The 24015-nt window shown below is 49.1% G+C and overlaps 1 protein-coding gene across 2 annotated transcripts in view; it reads left to right on the top strand.

The window, feature by feature from the left end:
• Positions 1-23770, top strand: part of TLL2 (tolloid like 2) — a 122290-nt gene extending 98520 nt beyond the window's left edge. Inside the window, exons 14-21 of one of the 2 annotated variants that reach the window (XM_025466750.3) lie at positions 7666-7791; positions 8514-8674; positions 9286-9466; positions 11046-11171; positions 13222-13349; positions 16304-16517; positions 18842-19092; positions 20627-23770. In XM_025466750.3, the coding sequence (XP_025322535.1) occupies positions 7666-7791; positions 8514-8674; positions 9286-9466; positions 11046-11171; positions 13222-13349; positions 16304-16517; positions 18842-19092; positions 20627-20761 (1322 nt within the window). In that variant the 3' untranslated portion in view covers positions 20762-23770. The remainder of the gene's footprint in view (positions 1-7665; positions 7792-8513; positions 8675-9285; positions 9467-11045; positions 11172-13221; positions 13350-16303; positions 16518-18841; positions 19093-20626) is intronic. The other variant, XM_049103314.1, reaches the window with a different exon arrangement.
• Positions 23771-24015: the final 245 nt, after the last annotated feature.

The following is a 24015-nucleotide window of genomic DNA, read 5'->3' as shown; positions in this document are numbered from 1 at the left end:
GGGTATCAGGAACTTTGCAAGGTACTTGGCTGACATGATGTCCTTTAATTCCCAAAATAACCCTTCAAGTTGGGTTCAGATCACATTTGATTAGGGTTGAGAAGGGTTGCTTGAGGGTCACCCAGATAGTTAAGGCAGATCAAGAATCCAAGTGCCATCTGACTCCTAAGGCCAAACTCTTTCAACAGCACAGCCTTGCATTTCCTGATGTGGGCCAGAAAGGCAGCCTCTGTCTTCAGCTGCTGACACATCAGTCCCCAGTCTGCCAGTCTCCTCTCAAGTGGGTGGGGGTGGGGAGGAGAGTGAGAGGGTTCTCAGGGAGCCAACTTCCATGTTGTCTCAGGGACCTGCCATGTTGCAGAGATGAAAGCAGACCCAGAATGGCATGGAAAGGGCAGCATTCCTGGCCCCAGCAGAATGGGCTTCTCAGCACTTGAGGCAGGTGTTCCTTCTCTGTTCCCAGGGCCCTGGAAGCCCCTCAGACTACACTGTAAAAGGGAAGCCTGGATATTCCCCAGCACATTGTGGTCAGGCGCCCAGTAGCCTGCCAGCAGCCACTGAATGGTATTACCCAGTCCGCATCTGAGGTCTCTTGGTCAGTGGCACCACTCACATCCAGGAAGAAGGAAGCTACTTTCCCCTGCTTCCTTCCTCTCCAAGGACTCCAGGCTGTGCCAGTACAGACATCCTGGTCCCTCTCTTATTCCTGCTCTCCCCATCTGTCCCCTTTTAGCCCTTTCTCCTGGGCTCTACATAAGTGCATGTGTGTCAGAAGAACTCATTTCGAGCCTTATGACCCGAGCAGGCAGCCCTTTTCCTTCATGAGACTTTGGTTTCTCTCTGCAAAACAAGGGGAAGAAATCTGCCCATTGTACCTAACCAGTTGTGAAGCCCCACCAAAATGATGGCTGTGGAGACACTTTATAAGCCGAAAAGTGCCACACAAATATATGTGGTTATTCTTCTCTTATCTTGAGGCATCTGGAAGCACAAACAGAAGCAGAACAGGAATCATAATACTTTGAATAATTGGAGAAAATATTTCATCAATTCTTCCCCAAGCAAAAAAAGGCAGGCAGTAGCAAGTGTATTTCAAATGCAGGTCAGCTTGTGGTTGCAATGCCTGGAAATTCACAGTCTGTGCCCCACCTGGCCCAGACTGCATGTGACTCAGTAGCAGTGATGCTCACTAGAGGCCTTAAGCAGGTTACAGTAACTTAAGCAAGTTACTCTCTGAACCCCAAATTGTCCATTTCTGGAAATGGCATATGAGGCTATTGCAGAGCTGTCAGGAGAAGATGAAACCGTGTAACCAAAGGCACATCGTATAATGTTTAGTCCCATGAACCGTCTTTACTAGAGAAGGAGCTTTTGAAGTGGTTATTTTTATTTCTGGCAAAAATGAAGTACAAATTTCTTCTTGCTATTGTCATGTATCAGTTTCTTGTGGCTGCAGTAACAAATTACCACAAACACGATGGCTTAAAACAACACAAATTTGTCATCTTACAATTCTGGAGGCCAGATTTCCTTGCGTTTTCCAGCTTCTAGAGGAGACCTCTGCATTTCTTAGCTCGAGAACCCCTCTATCTTCAAGCCAGGACTGGCCAGGGGAGTCTTTCTTGTGCTGCATCACACACCTCTGCTTCCACTGCCACATCTCTTTTTCTGACCCTGACTGTCCTCCCTCTTTCAGTTATAAGGACCCATGTGGTTACATTGGGCCTACTCAGATAACCCAGGATAATCTCCTATTTCAAGATCCTTAATTTAATCGCATTTGCAAAAGTCCTTTTTGCCAAGTAAGGTAACAGATTTACAGGTTCCAGGGACTAGAACGTGGATGGCTTCAGGAGGCCTTATTTTGCTTACCACATGTCACCAATGATTATGAGGATTTATTCTAATTCTGTCCTTCTCCTCCCCTGCCTTCCACCCTCAGCTCTGTAAATTAGGTGTTGGGTAGTTGGTAACCCACTGGTACTGACCCACCCACACTTCATTCCTGGTGCTGCTGCTAATCAGTGATGCATGTTTTTGAGAGGACCAGCTAAAGCTGGAGATTAGGGTTACCAGACTTACAAAAAAAAAAAAAAAAAAAAAAGGATGCCCAGTTAAATTTGAATTTAAGATGAAGGATAATCTTTTAGTATAAGCATGTCCCAAATATTGCATACCTTGCTAGGAAATTATAAATGTTCATCTTGTTTTAAAGCTTTTATTTATTTATTTTGAGAGAGAGAGAGAGTGAGCAAGCAGGGGGAGGGGCAGAGAGAGAAAATCTCAAGCAGACTCCACACTGAGTGCAGAGCCCAACATGGGGCTTGATCCCATGACCCTGAGATCATGACCTGAGCCAAAACCAAATGTCAGACGCTTAACCGACTGGGCCACCCAGGAGCCCCAGAAGTGTTCATCTTAAATTCAAATCTAGTCAGGCCTCCTGAGTTTTTTATGGCAGCACTACTGGAGATGCCAGTCAATGCAGGGGAAAGCAGTGCCTCCTGCAATGCTACACTGGCTTGTAAGGCACTGAGCTGGCTTGCTCTGAGTACCCATCATAACCATCTGTGTTTGCTGCTTGGAAGATACCATCTTCTCCTTCTTCCACAGTTAGCACCCATTCAGCAGTCATCAGGCCATGGTGTGAGGTGCATTGCTAGGGGCTGGGGACACTGGGGAAAGCACAGCCATTGTCCTCAAGAGCTCAAGGTGGTGGAAGAGAACTGCAGGCAAATGGGCAGGGACCCAGCCGTGGACGTGTGGACCTCGGAGGCCCTCAGCCTGGGTGGGGGACCACAGTGCGCAGTCTCACACTTCAAGGGCATTTCAGTTCTCAGCTTGCAGACATCTCTTTAGATGCCCATGAAGATGTTAACCGAGGCCCACCTATACTAACTTAATGCACAGGCCCGGCTTGATGTCTCCTTTATGTCAGTGAGCTTGACCCTGAATCCTAAAAGAGAAACCAAGACTGGTGGAAACCTCGGGGGACCTCTTAGAGGGGAGAGAAAAGACTCCACGGAGTGTGCCAGAAACCACGTGAGCAATCTCACTTTATCTTCAGAACAAGCCCGTGGTAGGCGTTAGTATGACCCCCATTTTATAAATGAGGAGGCGGAAGTTCTGACACTGGATTCTGCAGAGTCCCCAGTGCATTCTTCCCACTAGAGAGGCCTGAAGTCACAGGCAAGTCAACAGAGGGGGTTTGAATTTTTCATTAGTGTTTGTGATTTGATTCTGACACGTGTCGCCTTTCTGCCCTTCCTGATACCATGGAAATATGGGGAAAGGGGTCTTGGATTTAGCATCCAAGGTTTGGATTTTTGTCCTGCCTTCATCCCTCACAGGTGTCTGCTCTCAGGCAGGTCAATTTTCCTTTTGGGGACTGGATCATACCTGCTTTGTTCTCCACTGTATCCCCGTGCCTGGCCCGCGCTGGGCTCAGTAAGTATTTACTGGGCAGGGAATGAATAGATGAAAGAGCAAATGAGGCTCAGGTTCCTCATTTGTGGGTTGGGCTTCCTGCTGCTTTCTCTGCTTACTTTTTGGGATTCCCAGGAGAAAGAATGAGGCGAGACCACAGTCTAGAGCAGTGCTGTCGGACAGAAATAGGAGACAAGTCACAAAGGTGAGCCACATATGTAATTTTAAACGGTCTAGCAGCCACCTTATTCCCTTTCCCAAAAAGAAATAGATGGAATGATTTGAATATATCTTATTTAATCCAATATATCAATTTTACAATCATTTACTATCACATGCAGTACTATCACTTTAATTTGTCATTAAGATACACAATATTAAAAAAAAGATACACAATATTAATGACATATTTTGTGGAGGTTTTTTCATACTAAATCTTGGAAATCCAGTGTCTTTTTACATTCACCGCACACCTGAATTCAAAGTAGCTACATTTCAAGTGTTTGATAGCCAAACAAGATGATGGCGACCACATTGGTCAGTGCAGCTCTCGAGACTGGACACAGCCAGCTTCCTCTGCCCAGCCTGTTTCCAGAAAAGCCATCTGTAGGATGTCCTGGGAACACACAAGTGCCCAATGCGTGTGTCAGGACTTCTCCAGTGAAAGAAACCGGAAGATTAACTACTAAGTCCATGCAGAAGAGTTGGACCAAGTGAAAGAAACTCTTGCCTTGGTGCCAGTTGGTAGGAGGCTCTGCCCAGAGCCCAGCTGGCACATGTCACTGACCAGGGTGCCAGTTGGCCTCTGCATGCCTCTCCTGGTGCCAGATGGCAGTCCTTCTCAGAGCCCGCTGGCCTGGCAGCAGGCAGAGCTCATCTCTGCTTACTTCAGGAGATGGCAGCATTTGAGGGTTGGCAGGGCCACACTTCTCACATAATATCATTCCCACCTTGATCCCTATGCTCCTCTGTCCCAGTGCCAATGGACCACCGTGGGGTGCTGATGAGGGGGACTGGCTTCCTTCAGGTACCTCTTCAAAAGCTCAGGGATATGCCCTGACTTCTCATTCCTTAACTCTCTCTGAAACAATTGCTGGCATCTTACCCGAGCCATCTCGTTATCTAACACAGAATGACTCCTTCTTTTACTAATACGACTTGAAGAAGGCAAAGAAGACAGAGCTACCGCTGTGCAAACCTGAGCCCTGCCTCGTTCAGCTTTTCCTCCTACCCCTCACACTCTCCCAGATTTTTCTAGGAGGCTTGGCCTTGACCACCATAACCCAGAGCAAGCATGAATCTGTGGGCTTGGAGCAGATGCTACTTCATCACAGTGCGGAGGTGATTCCGAGGATGCCTAGGCTACACTGAGAGTAGAGCCTCTGCTACAGTTCCACACCATCCATCCAAGTTGGAGTAAGGTTGAAAATGGCCAAACATCCCACTGCTCTTGCTGGAGCAAATGCAGATACAACTCTGTATCTGTGGGATGCCTGGGTGGCTCAGCGGTTGAGTGTCTGCCTTTGGCTCAGGACGTGATCCCCAGGGTCCTGGGATTGAGTCCCACATTGGGCTTCCTGAATGGAACCTGATTCTCCCTCTGCCTATGTCTCTGCCTCTGTCTCTCTGTGTCTCTCATGAATAAATAAAATATTTTAAGAAAAATAACTATATCTTTTACCCACTTTCCTGAGCCAAACAAACAGCCTACCTTCTAGTCACTGGAGGAACTATATTCCCTTTGCTTTAGGCCCAAATCCAATCTACCATCCTCTCTCCCACCCCATGGCTAAGATGGCACCTGGAGACTTGTTCATCTATGGTCTTCCTTTTCTTGTCTAGGACAAATGCGTGTCCTTCCCATAGCCATGTCATCTCTGGCATCAGAGTCTCCCCTTTGCCATCTCCCAATTGGTCCCGTGTTTATCTTGGCCTATTTCGATGGGCTTTTTTCCATCATTCTTTTCTGCCCTCCCCGTGCATCTGCCTGCCAGTTTCTTGACTCTGCTGGGCCACCTTCCTGCCTTTCTCTTCTTCCTTCACTGGTCCAACTTTGACTGTTGTCCTTCTTTCTATTTCAGCCTTGTCCCTCTCCCCTCCTCAGACCTGTACTACTCAGCTCTCACCTGATTCAGGTACACCTAGGTAACCTTATCCTTTTCACTGCCCTCATCATTGTGACTGTCTACCCCCTGGGAATTTTTTTTTTTTTTTTTCAAAAACCCACTGGGATTTTGAAAGCAACCTTGCAGTTGTCTGTAGTGAGAACTATTGTGTACTGGATATCTATATGCTAGGGACTTCACACGCATCATTTCCAACCTCCAAAACCCTAAAAGCAGGTGCAATTCTCATCTTAAAGCAGGAGGGAGGCTCAGAAAGGCTAAAAGACCCAAATTGTTGGGGAGAGATCCAGTATGGATCCAACTGAGGTCGTCTGGTTCACTCTAGAAGCCTAGATTCTTTCCATTTCTCCTTATTATTAATAAGGATATACTACCCCCCTTTTATACTTTCTAGCAAATGCTGAAGAAAGTACTTTGTTTATCGTAAAACAATAAGTAATTGCAAGGTTGTTACTATTTTAGCATACTTAATAAATAAAATCTTTAAAAAGACGTTTATTTGAGGCCATGGACAGCTTCAACCCCTTGCCTAGAGCATGTCTCCTACACTCACTCCCCCTACAGGCCAACCTATTTAAGTTTTGGCTGAGCCCCAACAGCATATCACTCATAATTACCTAAGTTTATTGCCCACTATGTGAAATGATGGGCTATTCACACACCATTCTTTACCCAGTGAAGAGCAAGCAGATAGATGAGTATGTTGTGCACTGGAGACAAGGAAGGCTGAAAGGAAATGGGTCTGTCTGAGTGGAAAAGGGGCCGCGCAGAGGGAGCTGGCCCTAGTTGAAGGGTTTGCTTGTTCCGCAGGACCAGTGGGTTGAAAGTTGCAAGGGGCCAGAATTTTGACAATTCAAATTTCAAAGGAGAAGAAATACTTTTGAAACGCAGCGAGAGTCCCATCTCTGGGTGATTTTGAGCAGGGTCTGCAAAGCCTCCATAAGAAATGTTATTAAAAGGATTGCTGTGTGAAGGCAGGACTGGGTTCTTTCCATGTCATTACCAACTGTAAGATGTCCTGATTTCTCTCATTTTATGTGTCATGCGGGCTTCAAAGATTTTGTGGTCAACTCTGTGTTTGCTCCATTACTACTTCCCATAGTGTTATGAACCAATACCACCCCCACCCTTTCTTCCTCCTAGATTGAGCTGTTTTGGGTTTTGTCTTGGTTTTGAAGATGGCTCAGTGTTTGTTGTTCCGTCGCTTGGCTCTCTGGCTTGGTTAGGTCACAGCGCCCCCTCTCAGGGATACATGCCCCAGAGCTTGGCAACAGAAAATGATGAGTCTTTCCTTTTATTTCTGATCATCTTGGAGATGCCCATTGCCTGGGTTTTTCTTTTCTCCAGTGATGCGTGGGCTGACATTTCTGGCAGATTCTCCAGTGACTCCCGTGTTCTTCCTCGGGACAGCTCTGCTGGCATCATACTTACTGTTATTTAACTGTCCCAAACATATCACTAGACACTTGTCAGTGCTGAATCCCATCCACGTCCTCTGCTAACTCTGTCTCACCGTGACCTCTTCCTGCAGTTCCTCCTGGGATTATTGGCTAACCTAAGAGCTCAGTGTTTTCTGTAGCCTTGAAGATCTCCCTGGGCACACCTCTTCAGATTATTTATAAACTATGAAATCATAAATTGTGGTTCTATCTCTAGAAAATGCTTTTACATCTTCATCTAGAAATGTGTCCCCTTGCTCTTACCTTTTGCTTAATGTCCCTGAGAAGTTCCCTATTTGGGGAGAACCTCAATTCCATGGCATTAAAACTGATTAAGTCATTGGTGTGGAAACTGAGTTTTTTTTTTTTTTTTAAATCACACTGTTTACCCTGACTGAACCCTTCAAAGAATAAAATCATCCAGGCCTGATCTCCTCCAGAGGAGCCTTGCTCCTAGCTAACAAGTTATACTTATGTTCTCAAGACATCCCCCTTGGTTATAGTTGCTGCCAGTGTCTGAGACATGGACAAGAGCCTCCCTGGGATGGGGTCACCAAGGAACCATTCTTGTTCTTAGAGGACATTTGCTAGGGAACCTGGGATGTGGAATGGGATAAGGAAGAGACCAGGCAGCTATGTGGTGATTTAGCCGGAGTCCCCTTCCTCTCCAACAGAGGTGGATGAGTGTTCCTGGCCGGATCATGGAGGGTGTGAGCAGCGCTGTGTGAACACTCTGGGCAGCTATAAGTGTGCATGTGATCCGGGCTACGAGCTGGCTGCCGATAAGAAGACATGTGAAGGTTGGTGTTGGACCTGCCAAGCTAGAATAAGAGGGGATAAGGGACAATCTTAGGAGAAGTGGGGAAGAAATGGGGCAGTTGGCTGGCTGTGAGGTGATGTGATCTGTGGTGGATGATGCCCCTGGCTCTTAGAAGGAAAAACAACTCCAACAAGTCACAGATGTGAGAGGGCTGCCCAGATTGTAAGAACTTCATCCCAGACACCTCAACTGGAACCATGGTTAATTTTCTTTTGTGGCCGTGAAAAATTCAAATGATTATTCAGATAAAAACTAAAAGCAAAGAAAAAGTATGAGCACTTCCATGTGACTCAACTAATAGCTCATTTCATTCATTCATTCCATTACTACTGGGCTGGTGTTCGATTTTCCTTGCCCACCTGCATGAATCTGCTTGTTCATGTAAGCCAGGTAAGGTGCATAGCTTGGTGTAAACATTCCTAAGTCTCCTTTGATCCAAGTCATATGGAGTCCCCAACTATGCCACCGAGTGACAGGTAAGCATAAGTGCATGTTATCATCTTAAAAAGTGGTAAAGACTTATCCTCCCTCCAAATCCTCAGTTGAAGCAGACTAGAAGGATGCTGGGTTCATCAGTTCAGATTATCAAACTTTTTTTTTTTTTTTTTATTAAACAACAGCAGGCTTATTGCTGCTTGGGGGGAAATCGCAGTCGCGTGGAACTAAAACCAAATGAATTTTGCTTCTGTTTCTCCTGCACAGTGGCCTGTGGCGGTTTTATTACCAAGCTGAATGGAACCATCACCAGCCCTGGGTGGCCGAAGGAGTATCCTACAAACAAAAACTGCGTCTGGCAGGTGGTGGCCCCTGCTCAGTACCGGATCTCCCTTCAGTTTGAAGTGTTTGAACTGGAAGGCAATGATGTATGCTTCTGCACTCTAATTGTGTTGGGATGTGGCTCAGGGCTGCAAACCAGCGAGGGGCTCAGTAGGCAGGAGGCAGCTTCCCACAGTCATGGAATCTTTGCAGGGCAGAACCTGGGGAGTGTTTGGTGTAGAGGTTTTAGCTGCCTACCCTCTGCAGACACAATGCTTTGATCCTCTTGTCACTGATAAATCCCAGAGCAGAGAAGGCAGGTCTTGGGGGTGGGAGGTGGTTGAGACAAGTATGTCCCCTGGGGTAGGAGTCTGAGGGTTAGTGTTCAGCTGAGGGGAACGGAGGGGGTGAGATACAGCTGGGGGCCAGGATAGTATGAATTGCCTGCCCCCTCCATGGGGCCGTGGTCATGGGGTGACCAAGTCAGCCAAGGCCTAGGGAGAGCCCTCCAGCCAGAGTGCTAGCCACGAGTGCTTCACGTTGACACTGTGGACCAGAGGGATCCCAGTAAGAGTTAAGAGGGCCCTCCCGCTGGACCTGGCTGAGCCGGTCTGGCCCGCCCTGTGGCAGGGTGCAGCTGCTAGGCAGGGGGCCCTGCAGTGAGTCTGAGGTGGAGCCCTGGGAGTACCGGGTGGCTCCCCATGGCCCTCCCTTGCAGGTCTGTAAGTACGACTTCGTGGAGGTGCGCAGTGGCCTGTCACCCGATGCCAGGCTGCACGGCAAGTTCTGCGGCTCTGAGATGCCCGAGGTCATCACCTCCCAGAGCAACAACATGCGTGTGGAGTTCAAGTCAGATAACACGGTCTCCAAACGCGGCTTCAGAGCCCACTTCTTCTCAGGTGTGTGAGTTTGCAGGCGAGGTCAAGGGCTGTGGGTGACATGGCTGTGCAGACTCTCTGGGCACCTGCCCACTGCTCTCTGCCCCCTGCCCCTCCCTTCGCCTTGCAGGTGATGCCTAGATCTGGGTTTTGTTTGTTTTTTTTTTTATTGGCGGCTATATTTTTGCAGGGCTGCCATAACACACGGCCACAAAGTGAGTGGCCTCACTTTGAAACAACAGAAATGTATTCTCCCAGTCGTGGAGGCCGGCAATCTGCAGTCAAGGCGAGGGCAGGGCTGTGCTCCCTCTAAAGGCTTTGGGAGAATCCTTCCCGGCCTCTCACTAGCTCATGGTTCCCTTGCTTAAGTATCAGATGGGCTTCATCTCTTTATCCTTTAACGATTCTTTGTTGTCCTCAGGAAACGAAAACACAAAGTGTGTTAGGACAGGGTGTGGCGAGGGTGGGGAGACACCGGCTGACCTCTCAGGCCCCCGCAGGGAGGCGGTCCTCTATTATTACAGGAAGAAGTTGGCTTGGGGGGAGCTGCGTGCTGCACTGGCTTGAGCTAACACAATCACTATGACAATAGTGAGGACTTGAGTTCAGACATAATAACAAATACAAGCCAACACTTCCTCTGGGCGGATGCTGCTCTAAGTGCTTTCCCTGTACTAATTCATTTCCTCCTCCCAACAACCCTATAAGGTGAGTACACCAGTGCTGGCTCCACTTTACAGGTGAGGCACCTGAGGCACAAAAGTCATGGTCTGCCCGAAGGCACAACGGCTAGGGGTGGTGGAGCAGGGCTGGTGCCCGGTGGTCTGGCCTGTGGCCAGCACACTTACCTCCTTCACAGGCAGGAGGTGGCCTGGGGTCAGGGAGGAGGAGCCCAGGTCTCTGGGTCACACAAGCTGCTTGCTCACAGAGTAACCCTGGGCATGTTAGTGTCCTCAGCCTCAGTTTCCTTACCTGTAAAATGGGGGCATAGGCACCTGGCTCTTAAGGTGGTACGAAAAGAAACTTAAATGCTATATAGAAAGTGCTTTGGGAAGTGCCTATCACATAAATATTCAATACATGGAGGTTACTTTTCTTTTTTAAGATTTTATTTATTTATTTATTTGAGAGAGAGAGAGCATGAGCAGGGGGAGGGGAAGGGAGAGGGAAAAGCAGACCCTCACTGAGAAGGGAACCCGATGGAGGGCTCTATCCCAGGACCCTGAGATCATGACCCCAGCTGAAGGCACACACGCAACTGAGTCATCCCAGCACCCCGGCAGTTACTTTTATTAAGGTTACTATTATTATTAATATTAGCCTATCTTTTATGGACAACATAAGCCTATCTTGTTTTGGCAGGAAGCAAGGGTAAAGGACATATATGCTTACTAAAGTGTTTTAGGAGCATGGGGAATTCTGTATACCTCAGGACCAGGTGCCATCCAACAGATGCCGCCCCATCCACCCTAGGAAGGGGACCCCCCAAATCAGGGCACTCAGGGAGGCTTCCTGGTGGAGGCTACTTCTGTGTGGTGTTCTGAGGTGTGAGGGAATTCTGTAGGTGGCATTTCCCATGACAGCTTGTTGATCTCCCCAGACAAGGACGAGTGCGCTGAGGACAATGGCAGGTGCCAGCACGAGTGCGTCAACACATCTGGCAGCTATCTGTGCCGGTGCAGAACTGGGTACCGGCTCCATGACAATGGGCACGACTGTAAGGAAGGTGAGGCTAGACTGCGGCTGGGAGGCCAGGCTAACCTGGCCTCCAGAGTGTGCACATGTGTAACAGTGACAGCCAGGGGCCCTTCTGGTATGCCTTCCCTCCTTCTGCCCTCCTGCCCAAAGGTTTTCCACAGGGCAGCTCCCTTATTTGGGCAGCTTGTAGGGGCCCTCAGGTATCCTCCTGGAATTACTACTGCAACACAGTTACACCCCCAGGCTCCAGAATCAGACTACTGAGGTTTAAATCCTGACTCTGCTACTTACCAGCTGTGTGACCTTGGGCAAGTTACTTAACCCCTCTGAGCTTCTGTTTCTTCTGTTTAAAAGGGACAAAACATACCCCCTTCTTAAAGGTGTATGAGAAGTAAATTAAAGCATGCCTAGAAAGTATTTCAGACAATCTATCTATTAAACACTTGACATACCAATAAATATCAACCATCTGTGTCATGATATTATCATATGCAGGTCTAATAGTAAAATAGAATTTGAAAAAGATTGTTCCCTGCTCTATTTACTACTGGAAGTTCAGGGCCAGGTGCCTTTGAATGTCCAGTCATTCTGAAGGAGCCTCTCTCTGTTCTCACCTTGCCCTGTGAAGGGAGCTTGAGCATCTCTGACAAGCACACAGGCTCTAGGCCTTGACCTCAGCACAGGGCCCTGCAGAGGAACTCAGGGGGAGGGAAGGTGTGAAGACCCCATGCCCTCTCTCTGGGATAAACATCGCAAAATTAGCAGATTTGACTGGGGTGCGCAGAGTCTGATCAGGCCTACCTGGAATGTTACAGGGTGAGTAAGACAGCCTCAGAAGCAGGGTGCAGACCACCCTCCAAGCCCAGCCCTTTGATACAGACACAGGCGGTTGTGGGTTGGTTGGGAAGCAGGTTGGAAGAACTTGGAAGTCTTTGTCAGACTCCTGCAGGGTGGGCCTGGGCCTGAACAAGCCTTGATTCCTATGGTGTGGGGGAGGCCGGGAGGGATTTAACCCCACTAAGGTCTAACCCCAGCTGAATAGTGGCTGCCTTCCTATGGGCTCCCCCAGGGTGTAGGGCTGAGCTGTGGTAACAAATGTCCCAGATGCTGAGGCCCTGCAACCTATTGGCATTTGTCCTCTGTGTGGCTGCAGAGTGGAGGCAGCAATGAGCAGGAACCCCAGCAGCAGCCACTACCCTCTCCTGCTTCCCCTGACCCGCTCTCAACTGCCTCCCTTCCCCTTGAACTGCAGCCACAGGCAGCATTGGCAATGGGAGTGGGGGTGATGCAGTGTATACCTTCAGCTCCCTCTGTTTCCTAATCATTTACACCAAAGGCAGGCCTGAGTTCAAGTCCTGGCCCCGCCCCTTACTAGTGAGTCACTCACCCTCTCTAGTTATTTTTTCATTTGGAAAGTGAGAAGGATCAGATGAGAGAATGCATTCAAAATGCTTAGCATAGTGCCCAGCACACATTCTACCTGTCGACCAAAATGCTACACACTGAGCAAGTCGTGGGACCCCTTTTTGTGAATAGCACCATAACCAGGGCGACATCTGTAGCCTCCAAATGAAACTGCATTGAAATTCTTAAAGAAATAGAGATGAAAGGCATAGTGATGAAGACCTTTATTGGCACTTGCTAAACCTTTTACATGTATTATCTCATTTAATCCACATGTCCCCCTAGGAAGTTGGCACCCCTTTTACAAATAAAGACACCAAGGCTTAGATAAGTGCCCATAGTCGCACGGATGGCAGGCAGCAGGACCGGAGTCCATTTGACTCCAGTGCCTGTGGTCTCAACCACTAACTACCATCTTTCCAATGATAAGCATGATGTGAATAGCAATGGGGAGAATGAGGAGCCCCTGAGCCACCACCAGGAAGGCAGCAAAACCAAATAAATCAGTGTATCTCTAGCCAGGAGACACTTGACTCAGACTCCCCACTGCCCCAAATTTGATAATGACCACATGACAAATAAATATGAGAAAGAGAGAGACTCACCCAGAGGGCCTCCGGTGCTGCCCACAAGCCAATGACTTCTCTCTGCATGTGTCCCCCCTCCTCCGCCAGCCGGCTGTGCACACAAGATCAGCAGTGCAGAGGGGACCCTGGCGAGTCCCAACTGGCCTGACAAATACCCCAGTCGGAGGGAGTGCACCTGGAACATTTCTTCAACCGCGGGCCACAGGGTGAAACTCGTGAGTCCTTTTCCTAGTTCATGGACAACATGGACTTTGGTTTCAGACAGACATGGGTTTGAGTCTCTGCTTTGTCACTTCCCAGCTCTGAACCTTGAGAAAGTTATTCAACATTTCCAGAACTCAGTTTCATTGTCTGGAAAATGGGGATGTTAATGAAGCCTCCGTCGTGGGGCCGCTGTGCAGAATTCAGAGGACACACACAAAGCCCTCGTCACAGGGTGGTGGTGAGAAAAGCTCTCTAAAAGGCATTTGTCACAGTGGTCCCGGTAAGAGGTGGCATTCACTGCACAGATCCATAGAGCTGTTTGACATTCAATTGTTTCCAGTTGTAATTTTTGACAAAACAATACATATTCAAGGTTAAAAGAAAAAAGAAAAAACAACCAGTACAGAGGGCTGGAATGTGGAAGTCAAACCTTCTAGATCTTCCATGCCCACTTCAGAAATGACCTTTCTGAACTTTTTTGATAAATCCTACCAGAAATTTCCTTTGCATATGCAATAGTATATATACATGCATCAGAAAAAATATGTATCTTTTTCCTTGCCCAAACTTCTCAAATGGACTCTTATTATTCATCTTTTAAAAATTAACAATAGATTGCTTATGCTAATTCTCTCTTAATTAAAAAGTTCAAGTCTCCCAGGCATATGATTGTAGGTGTACACACTGTGCTCAGTTATTTCAGAGGAGAACTGAGTCTCTGGTACAAGTCTGGTATCTCAGCCCCCAGAGGCTCCCAGATCCTAGAGTGTAAAACAAACCCTCTTTGCCAGCTGGAGAAGGTATACTCCAGACAGACGTTTTTTTAAATGGGTCGTTCTAACTCTGGAGATTTGTAAGCTCTCCAGGAAGCATATGGATGTTCCTCTGAAGTAGAGGCCAAAAATGCAGGGAGAATGTAAGAGAACAAAGGAGAACATGATGATAAGCAGACGATGGCCTGGGGACTTGCCAGGGCTTTTACTGGCGGGTGAGAGTGATGAGGACAGGTGGGTGAATGGGTGCCCAGGACAGAGTGCAGGTGCTGGTGTGTGTGTGCCAGGCCCTGGGCAGCGAGGGGTGGCGAAGGCAGAGCCCATGACCACAGGGTGCTCACAGGGGGCACCTCACATGCATGGCTGCCCATGTGGGAAACGCTGTGGCGGCTTTCCTGGGTGTCAGAACAGCCCTGAATCTGGGTGAGGGTGAGCTAGAGGGTGTTAGGGAAAGGCACTCCCTGCACCCCACCCCCCAGCCCTGTCCTCTGCTGGAGAAGGTCCGCAATGCCAGCATACATCTCCGGGGCCCTCCGGGGAATGGCGGCCCCGGGGGGTGGGAACCCGCAGCCTGCACAACTGGAAGCCCCTCTTCTGTCCCAGGGCCTCAAGATTTTAGTAGTTGCCTGAGATTTTCCCCTTCTTTACAGTGCCAAGGAACTAAAGCAACTGGTCACAGTGGCCAGAGTTAGACCAGATCTCATATAAATTTGAGGCTGTTCATATATGTGCGTGCTAGTTTTTAAAAAAACTTCCTTGGGACGCGCATAGTGGACGTCTTGATCATGCTTTATCTTTTTGCTACCAGAAAAATGTGAGTTGAACACTTCCCAAGAAGCTGTATTCTTGGAAATACTGTATGGGGAATACAGCAACAGGATGTCCTATGGGTGTCCCTCCCGGTGCATCACCCACCCTAAGGCTGCTGGTGTCTCCTCTCCGGCTCTTGCCCACTACCTCTATACCGCCCCCAAACCCAGCTCCCCTTCTATAAGGTATGAAGAGCTTTGCCCGTTTCTACTGCTTGTCATTCCTGTGGAAGCCCGCACTGCCAATGACCCCTCTCCACCTCGATCCTTGCCCTGTCTCTCCAGGAACGCTCTTTTGAATTTAGCCTCCCCTCGCTCTCCAGTCATGTCCTCTCTTCCTGCACTGTCATTTGGTCCAAGCCTTCATTTAACACTGTCCCTTCTCACCTTGTCCCATCTCCCTGGCAACTGTGGGCAGGCCATTCATCACCCAGCTGCCCTGTCCCTAAGAAGCCCTACGTTTGGGATCGTGAAACTTGGGGGTGCATGGCCTGGAATTGAGGGGCTCCCCTGGCCAGCTTTGGGGTATAGTCTTCAGGGGGCAGGGAGGAGGTGGGCAGTATCTCCTGATGATGGTTAGGAGTGTGGGCTGGAGTCAGGTTGGCTGGGGATCAAGCCAGCTCCAGCCTCCTCTAGCTTGGAGGATTCAGCTTGGGCAAGACACTTCCCTAAGACTCAGTTTCCCCTTCTGCACATTGGGCATCATACTACCTCTTCTCTCACAGCATCATCAGAATTAAGTGAGAGAATGTCCATGAACATTTGGCACAGGACCCTGCATGGAAAAAACACTCTTCAAATGTCAGCCACTATGAGGATGTAGACGAGGAGCAGCATGAGCTTCACACAGCCTCATCCTATCATTTGTACTCAGGGCCGGCATGGGATAGCGCAGAGGTTGAGGGCAGGGGCTCTGCAGCCAGACATCCTGATCATGGCCCAGCTTTACCAGTGGGCGAACCTTGGTCAAGTCACCTGACTGCTCTGTGCCTCATTTTCCTCATCTGTAAAGATTATAGTGGTAGACATAGCACAGAGGTGGGAGGAGTATATGAGGTTATATTGGTAAAGCGCACAAAACAGCTCCTGGCCCAGGGTGAGTACTTGGCCACTGCTGCTGTCATCATTAAGTGAGAATGAGCTTTGTGATGTGACAGAAGGAGCAAGGATGACAACAAGCATCTGTGCTCTCGGAAGCCGGCCATCTCACTAACCTGTGAAGTGCTCTTGGCAGCAGTTGCTCATGTCACTACCTTGGAGGGCTGTTTGGGAACCAAAGGAGAGTGTCCCACACACCCCGTCCTCTCCCAGCCCCCAGAGAGGCGGCCCTCACCCTGGCTGAGCACCAAGCCCCTGCCTCACTTTCTGCTCTTCACTCTCCAGACATTTAATGAGTTTGAGATCGAGCAGCACCAAGAATGTGCCTACGACCACCTGGAGCTGTACGACGGGCCCGACAGCCTGGCCCCCATCCTTGGCCGTTTCTGTGGCAGCAAGAAACCAGACCCCGTGGTGGCTTCAGGCAGCAGCCTGTTTCTCAGGTTTTATTCAGATGCCTCTGTACAGAGGAAAGGCTTCCAGGCGGTGCACAGCACAGGTACGGAGCGGGGATGCCCAGCAGCCCGCTGACGCCCACGTGGGCTAGAGATAGACGGGCGTGGAGGCAGGAAAAGAACTGCCTGTCCTGCTGACACTGGGGGGTGGGAGGTGTGCGATCAGACATCTCTTTACAAATGAAACGTGAGCAACCATAGGGGGAACGGTTGTTTTCTTTTAATGTCAACATTTTAATCGACAGCATTTAAAGTGGGCGGCCCCTTTTGTGGGTACCACGTTTCTTTCCTCCTGCCCGCCCTCCCTCCCATCCTCTTTCCCAAACTTATTTGTCATCTGGCTGGTCCGTGAAATCTGTAAGTCTGGGAGCTGAGGAGTGTTGAGCAGCCCTTGTCGCCCCCTATGGGCCAGTTTGGAAAATGGACAATGTTCCTATGACCTGTTATTTTTCCTCCACTTAAAATGTAAATAGCTTTATTTGGTCCTTTGGAGGAAAATGTATAGGCTTATAACTAACACACCACTTTGTTAATAGGAGAATATCAGTAAGAAAATTGGCCCTGCTCTTTAGCCATTAAAATATTACTCACGGAAGCAACTCTGCCTCTCTGATCATGGTGTTAGGTTGTGGCCCTTTGGCAAAGCAGTGGCTTTCCGCGGCCCACTCGGAGTCTGAGATCATGATCATGGGAGCCTGTGAGCTTTTCTGATCCCTTTAACAGACCCCCTACCCCACCCGGTTTATGTTCAGAGCCAAAAAATAGGAATCACATAAAACAGAATGGCATCCAGCACCCTTAGGTGGTTTAGCTCCCAAACCTAGAAGACACCTCAGTGCCTGCAGGACCCTCTCAAGCTCCTGGAGAAGTTCTAGCTTCCCCTAAGGAAGGTTACAAGCCATTGACCAGTGACTCTCCCTCTTGTCGCTACAGACAAAGTTGGTCAGGGTCCCAGCAGGAAATGAAGGTACACTCAGATAGAGTCTTTATTTGAGGAGAATTTCAAAAGTGACAGTTTACAAAGGAGCAGACAGGGTGTGGGGACACCATACGGGGCAGGCCTGGACTAGGAACTGCAGCAAGTGCTACCCTCAGGCCTGGATGCCAGAGCGAGGAGGCCTCCTGCCCACCATTAGAGCTGCGACCAGCAACACAACCTGCGGTGACCAGGCAGGGAGGGAGCTTGGAACTAACTACCCCAACCGGTCTCCTCCCTCTTGGATCTGCTGGTGTTTCCCATGGCTGAACCCAACCCAGAAGGCAGGGGGCCAGGGGTCTTGCCCATGTGCAGCTAGAGGTCAGCCTCCCGGGGCCCCAAAGCAGGTGGGGAAGAATGGAGAGGGGATCTGGCAAGGTGAATAGAAAGCATCCTGCCCTGCCCTGTACCCATTTCATTACCACCCACGTCAAGTCTCAGGGACTTGAAATTCCCCAAAGACAGCTCAGACCCGGAAGAAATTCTAAGCAAGAGCACATGGGGGTAAAAAGCTGGCAGTGGGGCAGGACTGGGGCCAGCTGGGCCTGAGAGTGTTAGTGGACAACACAGAAGCCACAGCTTGGGGAGCTCAGCCCCTGAGGGGCGTGGAGCACACTGAGGACAGGCAGTGGTGGAAATCCCTCGGGATTTTTGGCACTTTCTTATCTCTGATCACTCTCCTTTATCTATTTCTATAATGTGGTCTCTAGTGGCCTAGACAAGATAGTGTGGGACTCAGGCCAACCGGAATTACAGTCTTAGTCCCAAACTCAGAAGTCAGCGCTCCAGTATCCAAGCCCCAAGTATGAGGCTCGGCTCACTTGCGACACCCCCAGGAGCCTCAAAGTCAACATTGTCAGAGGTAGGAGCGAGCGGGTCTGTAACCTGGTTTCGAGGTTTGCGAGTCTACCCGCAGCTCTGATGGGCTTTTGGTGCCCTCTGCTGGCAACAGTCCCAAATTACAGTGAGTGCGAAGGGCTCGCGCGAGCCCGTCTCTGGTGCTTCCAGCGCTTCCAGGGAATTAAGTGGCAAAGATCCAGCCCGCCAGCTTCCCCCCTAGCCTGCTCAGGTACCCCCCAGAGGCCTTGCGCGACCCAATCCAGGAACACAGAACCTTGGCTGGCAAGCCCTGAAACTCAGACCTACCGGCCTCTGTTGACTCCTCTGTAAAATGGGATGATGCAACCTGCCAGACTCTCCTGCGGGCGCGCGGGGCTCGCGGCGGAAGCTGGCCGGCAGGAGCGCGTGCAGGCGGGAGGCCGGGGCTGGGGGCCGGGCTGGGGGCCGGGCTGGGGGCGGGGGCCGGGGCCGGGGCGGGCGCCGGGGCTGGGGGGCGGGGGCGGCGCACGGGTCTGCGCGGCCCGGGACACGGCGGCGCTCTCTCCGCTCCAGAGTGCGGGGGCCGGCTGAAGGCCGAGGTGCAGACCAAAGAGCTGTACTCGCACGCCCAGTTTGGCGACAACAACTACCCGAGCCAGGCCCGCTGTGCCTGGGTGATCGTGGCGGAGGACGGCTACGGCGTGGAGCTGATATTCCGCATCTTCGAGGTGGAGGAGGAGGCGGACTGCGGCTATGACTACATGGAGGCGTACGACGGCTACGACAGCACAGCGCCCAGGCTCGGCCGCTTCTGCGGCTCCGGGGTGAGGGGGGCGCGGGGGCCGCGGGGCGAAGCGTGAGCTGCAGAGCGTGACACACCTGGGCAGGTGTGCAGTCCAGCTGCCCCCGCCACTGGTTCGCAGCGGCCGGGGGCGTCCCCAGCTGCTGGAGCTCTGCTGAGGAGGTGGGGAGGTGGCCTGGGACCAGATCCGGAGGGCTCCCTACTGATGTGGGCTGTGTAAGAGGCTTTCCCTGAGGATTTTCCTATTTTTGCAAAGGGCTCCCTGCCCGCCACCTCCAAGGTCACCTTTATTTGGTTTGAGGCTTGAAAAATTGTTTTAAATCATGCTTTTGTCTATCCCATATATTCACAGTTCTCTCCCCAGGCAACTCCAGTTACTTACAGAAATTACAAAGCTTACTGTGAACACAGAGTTATGCTCCAGGTTTTTGTCCTTTTTTCTCATTGTCTCCTCTGTCCTCAGTCACCTACCCCGGATAGGACAGGCCTGTTTTGTTCACTATCTCCACAACACCTGACCTAGGACCTGGCACACAGCTGGCACCCAGTGCAAGTGTGTGGACCAGCCAGTCCAGGCTCCTGGTCACACTGTCTGGCTGCACCATGCTGGGCATTGCTCCCACTGGGCCCCTGTCCTCTCCTGTTTCTGCCTCTGGGACTGATGGCACAAGCTTCTTTGCTGTTGGATGAATTCACATAGCTCATTTTGCAGTCACTAGTGCTCCTCGTGATGATCAGAACCTCAAAATGCATTTATATAGGTCTCTGAATGATTTCCCATCATCTTTACTCACTCTCCCGAAGAAGAAAGAATGACAAAGTGTGACATAACCAATACCACGCCTTTGATAAAATCTTTTGGACGGCGGGGCCCATGTGCAGAGGAAAACCTTGGAAAGTCCAGAGCAGTGGGGTGTGTGGGAAGCCTGGTTAGGTCCCCCTGAGCCCTGGAAGACAGCAGCCTCAGAACCTGGCTCCCCTTCATTAACCCCTTGGCAAAAACTTTGTGATAAACATAGAGACTCTGCACCATGTTTTGCCCCTGGACAGGACATAGGCCGAAAGCATGGGCTTTGGTGTTTGGTCCACTGGGAGATATATCCCGAGGGTGACCCTGGAGCTAGGTAATGGGTGACACAGACTTTACAGCCAGAAGGACCTGCCTAATTGTGTCAACTTGAGTGTCAGTTTCCTTAAGTATAAAATGGAGATAGCATCCACCTTATAAAGCTTGAATGAGGTAAGATCTGAAAGTGCTCAGAGCAGTGCTAGTCCACCTGCATAACCAAAAGATTCTATATGAGCTGTGTGTCTAGAATTGTCTCTGAAAAAGTAGGGCCGGGGAGCTCTCTGGAGCAGAACTGGCAATGTTTTCCTGTGAAAAGGAGTTTGCGTTGATGCTCTTCGGTCTCTGGTGCCAGGGACGCCTCATGGCCACGCCGGCTTGCTTCCTGCTTGCGTTCTCATGTAACTTTTGTCTCATCCTCTGTATTTGAAACTCCAACCACAGCCAACTGACCTAATGTCCCCCTGGTTTTCTTTTGCCCTCTCCTCAGCCACTGGAAGAGATCTACTCTGCAGGAGATTCTCTAATGATTCAATTCCACACGGATGACACCATCAACAAGAAAGGCTTTCACGCCCGATACACCAGCACCAAGTTCCAGGATGCCCTGCACATGAAGAAGTAACATCGATGTTCGTGAAAGACTGGAACTGAGAATGTTTGTTTGTTTGTTTGTTTATGACAATAGCACCTTGTGAATCTGCCTAAACCAGTGTAGAGTATTTTTCTCAAACACAAACTCAAAATCTAGTCTTGAAGGAACGTATCTGGTGTGAAGTTTGGCCACCCCGGAGGTGCAAAGATGTTTCTTTGATTCTGGCTACAATGTTATCAGTCACGGACTTTTAAAGAAGATTAAAGTTTTGAAGTCACTTAACCACTAATGCTATGCCTGGTCATCCTCATTCTCCTTGTCCCTTGCTCCTATGGGGCAAAAGGCCAGTCCTTGGGTTGGTCATTCCTCTATTTCGGGATGTGCTTCTGTAGGTGCCAGGCAACGTGATGGTGTCCCAGAGACTTGGGCTGTCTTCTGTCTACATTGAGCGGTGAGGATAGAAGCTTGGCCATGGCTGATTTGTTACTCACAGCTGTGGCTGGAGACTTTTGCTTTCTGTGTGCCAGGGACATGTCAATCAGGAAACCTGAGAATATGGATGTCAGAACTGAAAAAGGACTCGCAGGAAGCAGTGCACAGAGAGAGAGCTGGAGCCTCAGCATCATCATTATCACCAGGCTAGTAGACATCAAGCCCTCTCTCTGTGTCATTGGCTCTCCTTGCCATGCTGGGCTTCCCCCATACCTCATTGCATTAGGAGGCGGAGACATCCACTATGAATTCCAGCAACACATTTGCTCATGAGAGTCCCCAGTTTGCCGAGAAGAAAACATCCTGGCTCCTCCTCATACTCCTTTCCTGGCTGACTTTAGAAGACTCCACCTATGCGTGGGATTCCATGGGCTTAGGAAACCATGTTGTCCTCCAGGTTTAGAGGCACTTGCTGTGGTTGACCTTGACTTCTAGACAACTGATTCAAACTGCATTTGCAAGATGTGCAAAGACAGCCTATGAAGGACCAGTTCGGGTCCCTCACAGGGTGAACATTGTTGAAAACTGGTTAATTATACGTCATGTAAGAATCATCATCTGTGGGATAAGTCAACCTGTGACTAACTTCCTGTCACCAATCAGGTCAAAGAGTGCATTGGTAACTTCGTTCAGGCTAATTAGTATTCAATCACCAACTTGCAATCAGAATTTACCACACTTGGCACTTGTTCTAGAGAAGTGTAGAGGATGTTGTTTACATAATTTTAGAATCTCCAGGTGTACTTTAAACAGTGAGGTAGTTTTGAATGGCATTTCATTAAGGCATCTATGGGCATTATAAGCTAAAAGCTGTGGTATGTTAGCTTTAAAAGAGTATTTATGTTGGAATAATTTTTAAATAATGTTTACATAACTGTAAGTCCTGTTTGGTTGGTATTGAGTACAGGACAGCACACGAGAGTGTTTTCCGTGAGACCCAAGATAGCTCCCAAGCACCAGAATTCCTTTGGGATAAAGCTACATCATTTTAAACAAAGTATTTGTAAAAGCTTAAAAGTTATATTTTTTAAAGATCAGAATATGCCCTCAAAGGACTATGTCTAATTAAAATGATTGCTGGGAGTAAAACAAAGGATAATACAAAGAAAGGTAGAAGAAATGCATGGAAATATTTTTTTCCTTAAAACAAAAAAAATTCAAAGTATTATTGTTAATAATAATATATGTCTGTATATATGTACGTATGTAAAGGATCAGCTGTCAGAGCCTTAATCAATCCAGTGTGACAGATGCCAACCCACTGACCGTAGCTTTATTGAGCAGGCCCTCCTGGACCAGCCCTGCATTTTACATGTCTCCTTTGCCAATCCTCTCTTGGCCCTGGATGGAGATTTGGCTTGCATTCTCATATCGTGACACATCCCAGTCCCTGCCCCAGGGGCCTTTAGACTCAGCTACTGGAGCACCTTGTCTGTGGTTCACCCGGCCTGCTAAGGTGAATCCCATCTCTTAGATTTTTGTATTTTCTCAGGTTTTACTTTGTTTAATCATATCTGTCAATGTTGAAAGTGAAACCAGAATACGTGAGGTGGCTATGAGACGAAAATTCTGTAGTTTCGACCTTTTAAAAACTTGAATAAAATCAACAAATTCCATGGAAATGTGGGAGAGAGTCAGAAACAGAGTTGGCTCTGCCTCAACACTGGCCACCCTCATGAAACAATGGTACTTATTTTTTATCTCTTTTGTATGATTATTCTCAAAAACACACAACTTGGCCAACTTGAAACAATGGGACGCCTTTGAAAACCTGTATTTAGGCCTGGTGTGAGTGACGCACTCCAGACAAGACAAGCCCTGATTCAGCTGGGTCTGGCCAGACCGCTCCCCTGGAAGCTCACTCGAGGGGGGGATCGATGCTCTGGCTTCAGAAGAGATGGTCCACTCGGAGGGAAGACCCAGGCCCCCTGCCGAAGCTCCTCCCAGGGGAGACCTCGCTCTAGCCTGCTCTGTCCGTTCATTGGCTGCTGGGCTTTGGAGGTGTCACAGAGCTCCAAGACCAGTTAGGGTCACAGAATTACCTTAATGACCTGATGAAATGTTTGGAGTCTGGGTCATCGGCCTGGTCCCATTCTCATGTGATTTGGTCTGTCAGAAGCTAGAGCCTGAATCCCAGGGCAGGGTGAGGGTCTGGAAGTAACTTAAACCTGTTTAGCTCCGCCTGTTTCAATCCCTATTAACTAGCGAATTCATGCTGGGATTTGCTGTCGATATGGTACATTGGGATGAGTCTCAAATAATTCGTGGTGCTGTTGTTCAGTTTGCGAACAAATGTTCCCTTGGCTTCAGCTCCCTTGTTTTTCAAGTTTCCTTGGTAGACCGAACTTCTGAAAAATAATCCCCAATGCCTAAAAGGTTTCTTTTTAAAAAAGAAAAACTGTTTCGAGTGCTATCAACAAATATATTGTACTTCTTATTTTGTGTAATTTTACATTTCATGAAATGTTAGTTTCCAAGAGAAAGTGGAGAGGGGCTAACATGTCTGTCTAGAAAGAATTGTTTCATTAAAGAATGTGGGTTTCTGGATGTGTCCTGGGTTTGTGTTACTAGTTCAGATGAGAGTGGTCCTCTTGGTGATGAGTTCGATAATTTCCGATGAGCTAATGCCACAAGACTTGAGGACACAGAAAGGGGGATCTTCTCAGTGGCTTTCTATTTTCTGGTGAGTACCTGGTCCAGAACAGAGCTCCCTATGGGACCCAGAAGGTCAGGAGCAAAGCTAAAGATGACTTCAAAGCTGTCCCCTTTCTTGAATCCAAACAGGCTGGAAA

This window comes from Canis lupus, chromosome 28, assembly GCF_003254725.2.
Source record: "Canis lupus dingo isolate Sandy chromosome 28, ASM325472v2, whole genome shotgun sequence".
NCBI lineage: Eukaryota > Metazoa > Chordata > Mammalia > Carnivora > Canidae > Canis > Canis lupus.
Note: the sequence above shows the minus strand (reverse complement) of the source record. Positions and strands in the feature narration are given on the sequence as shown.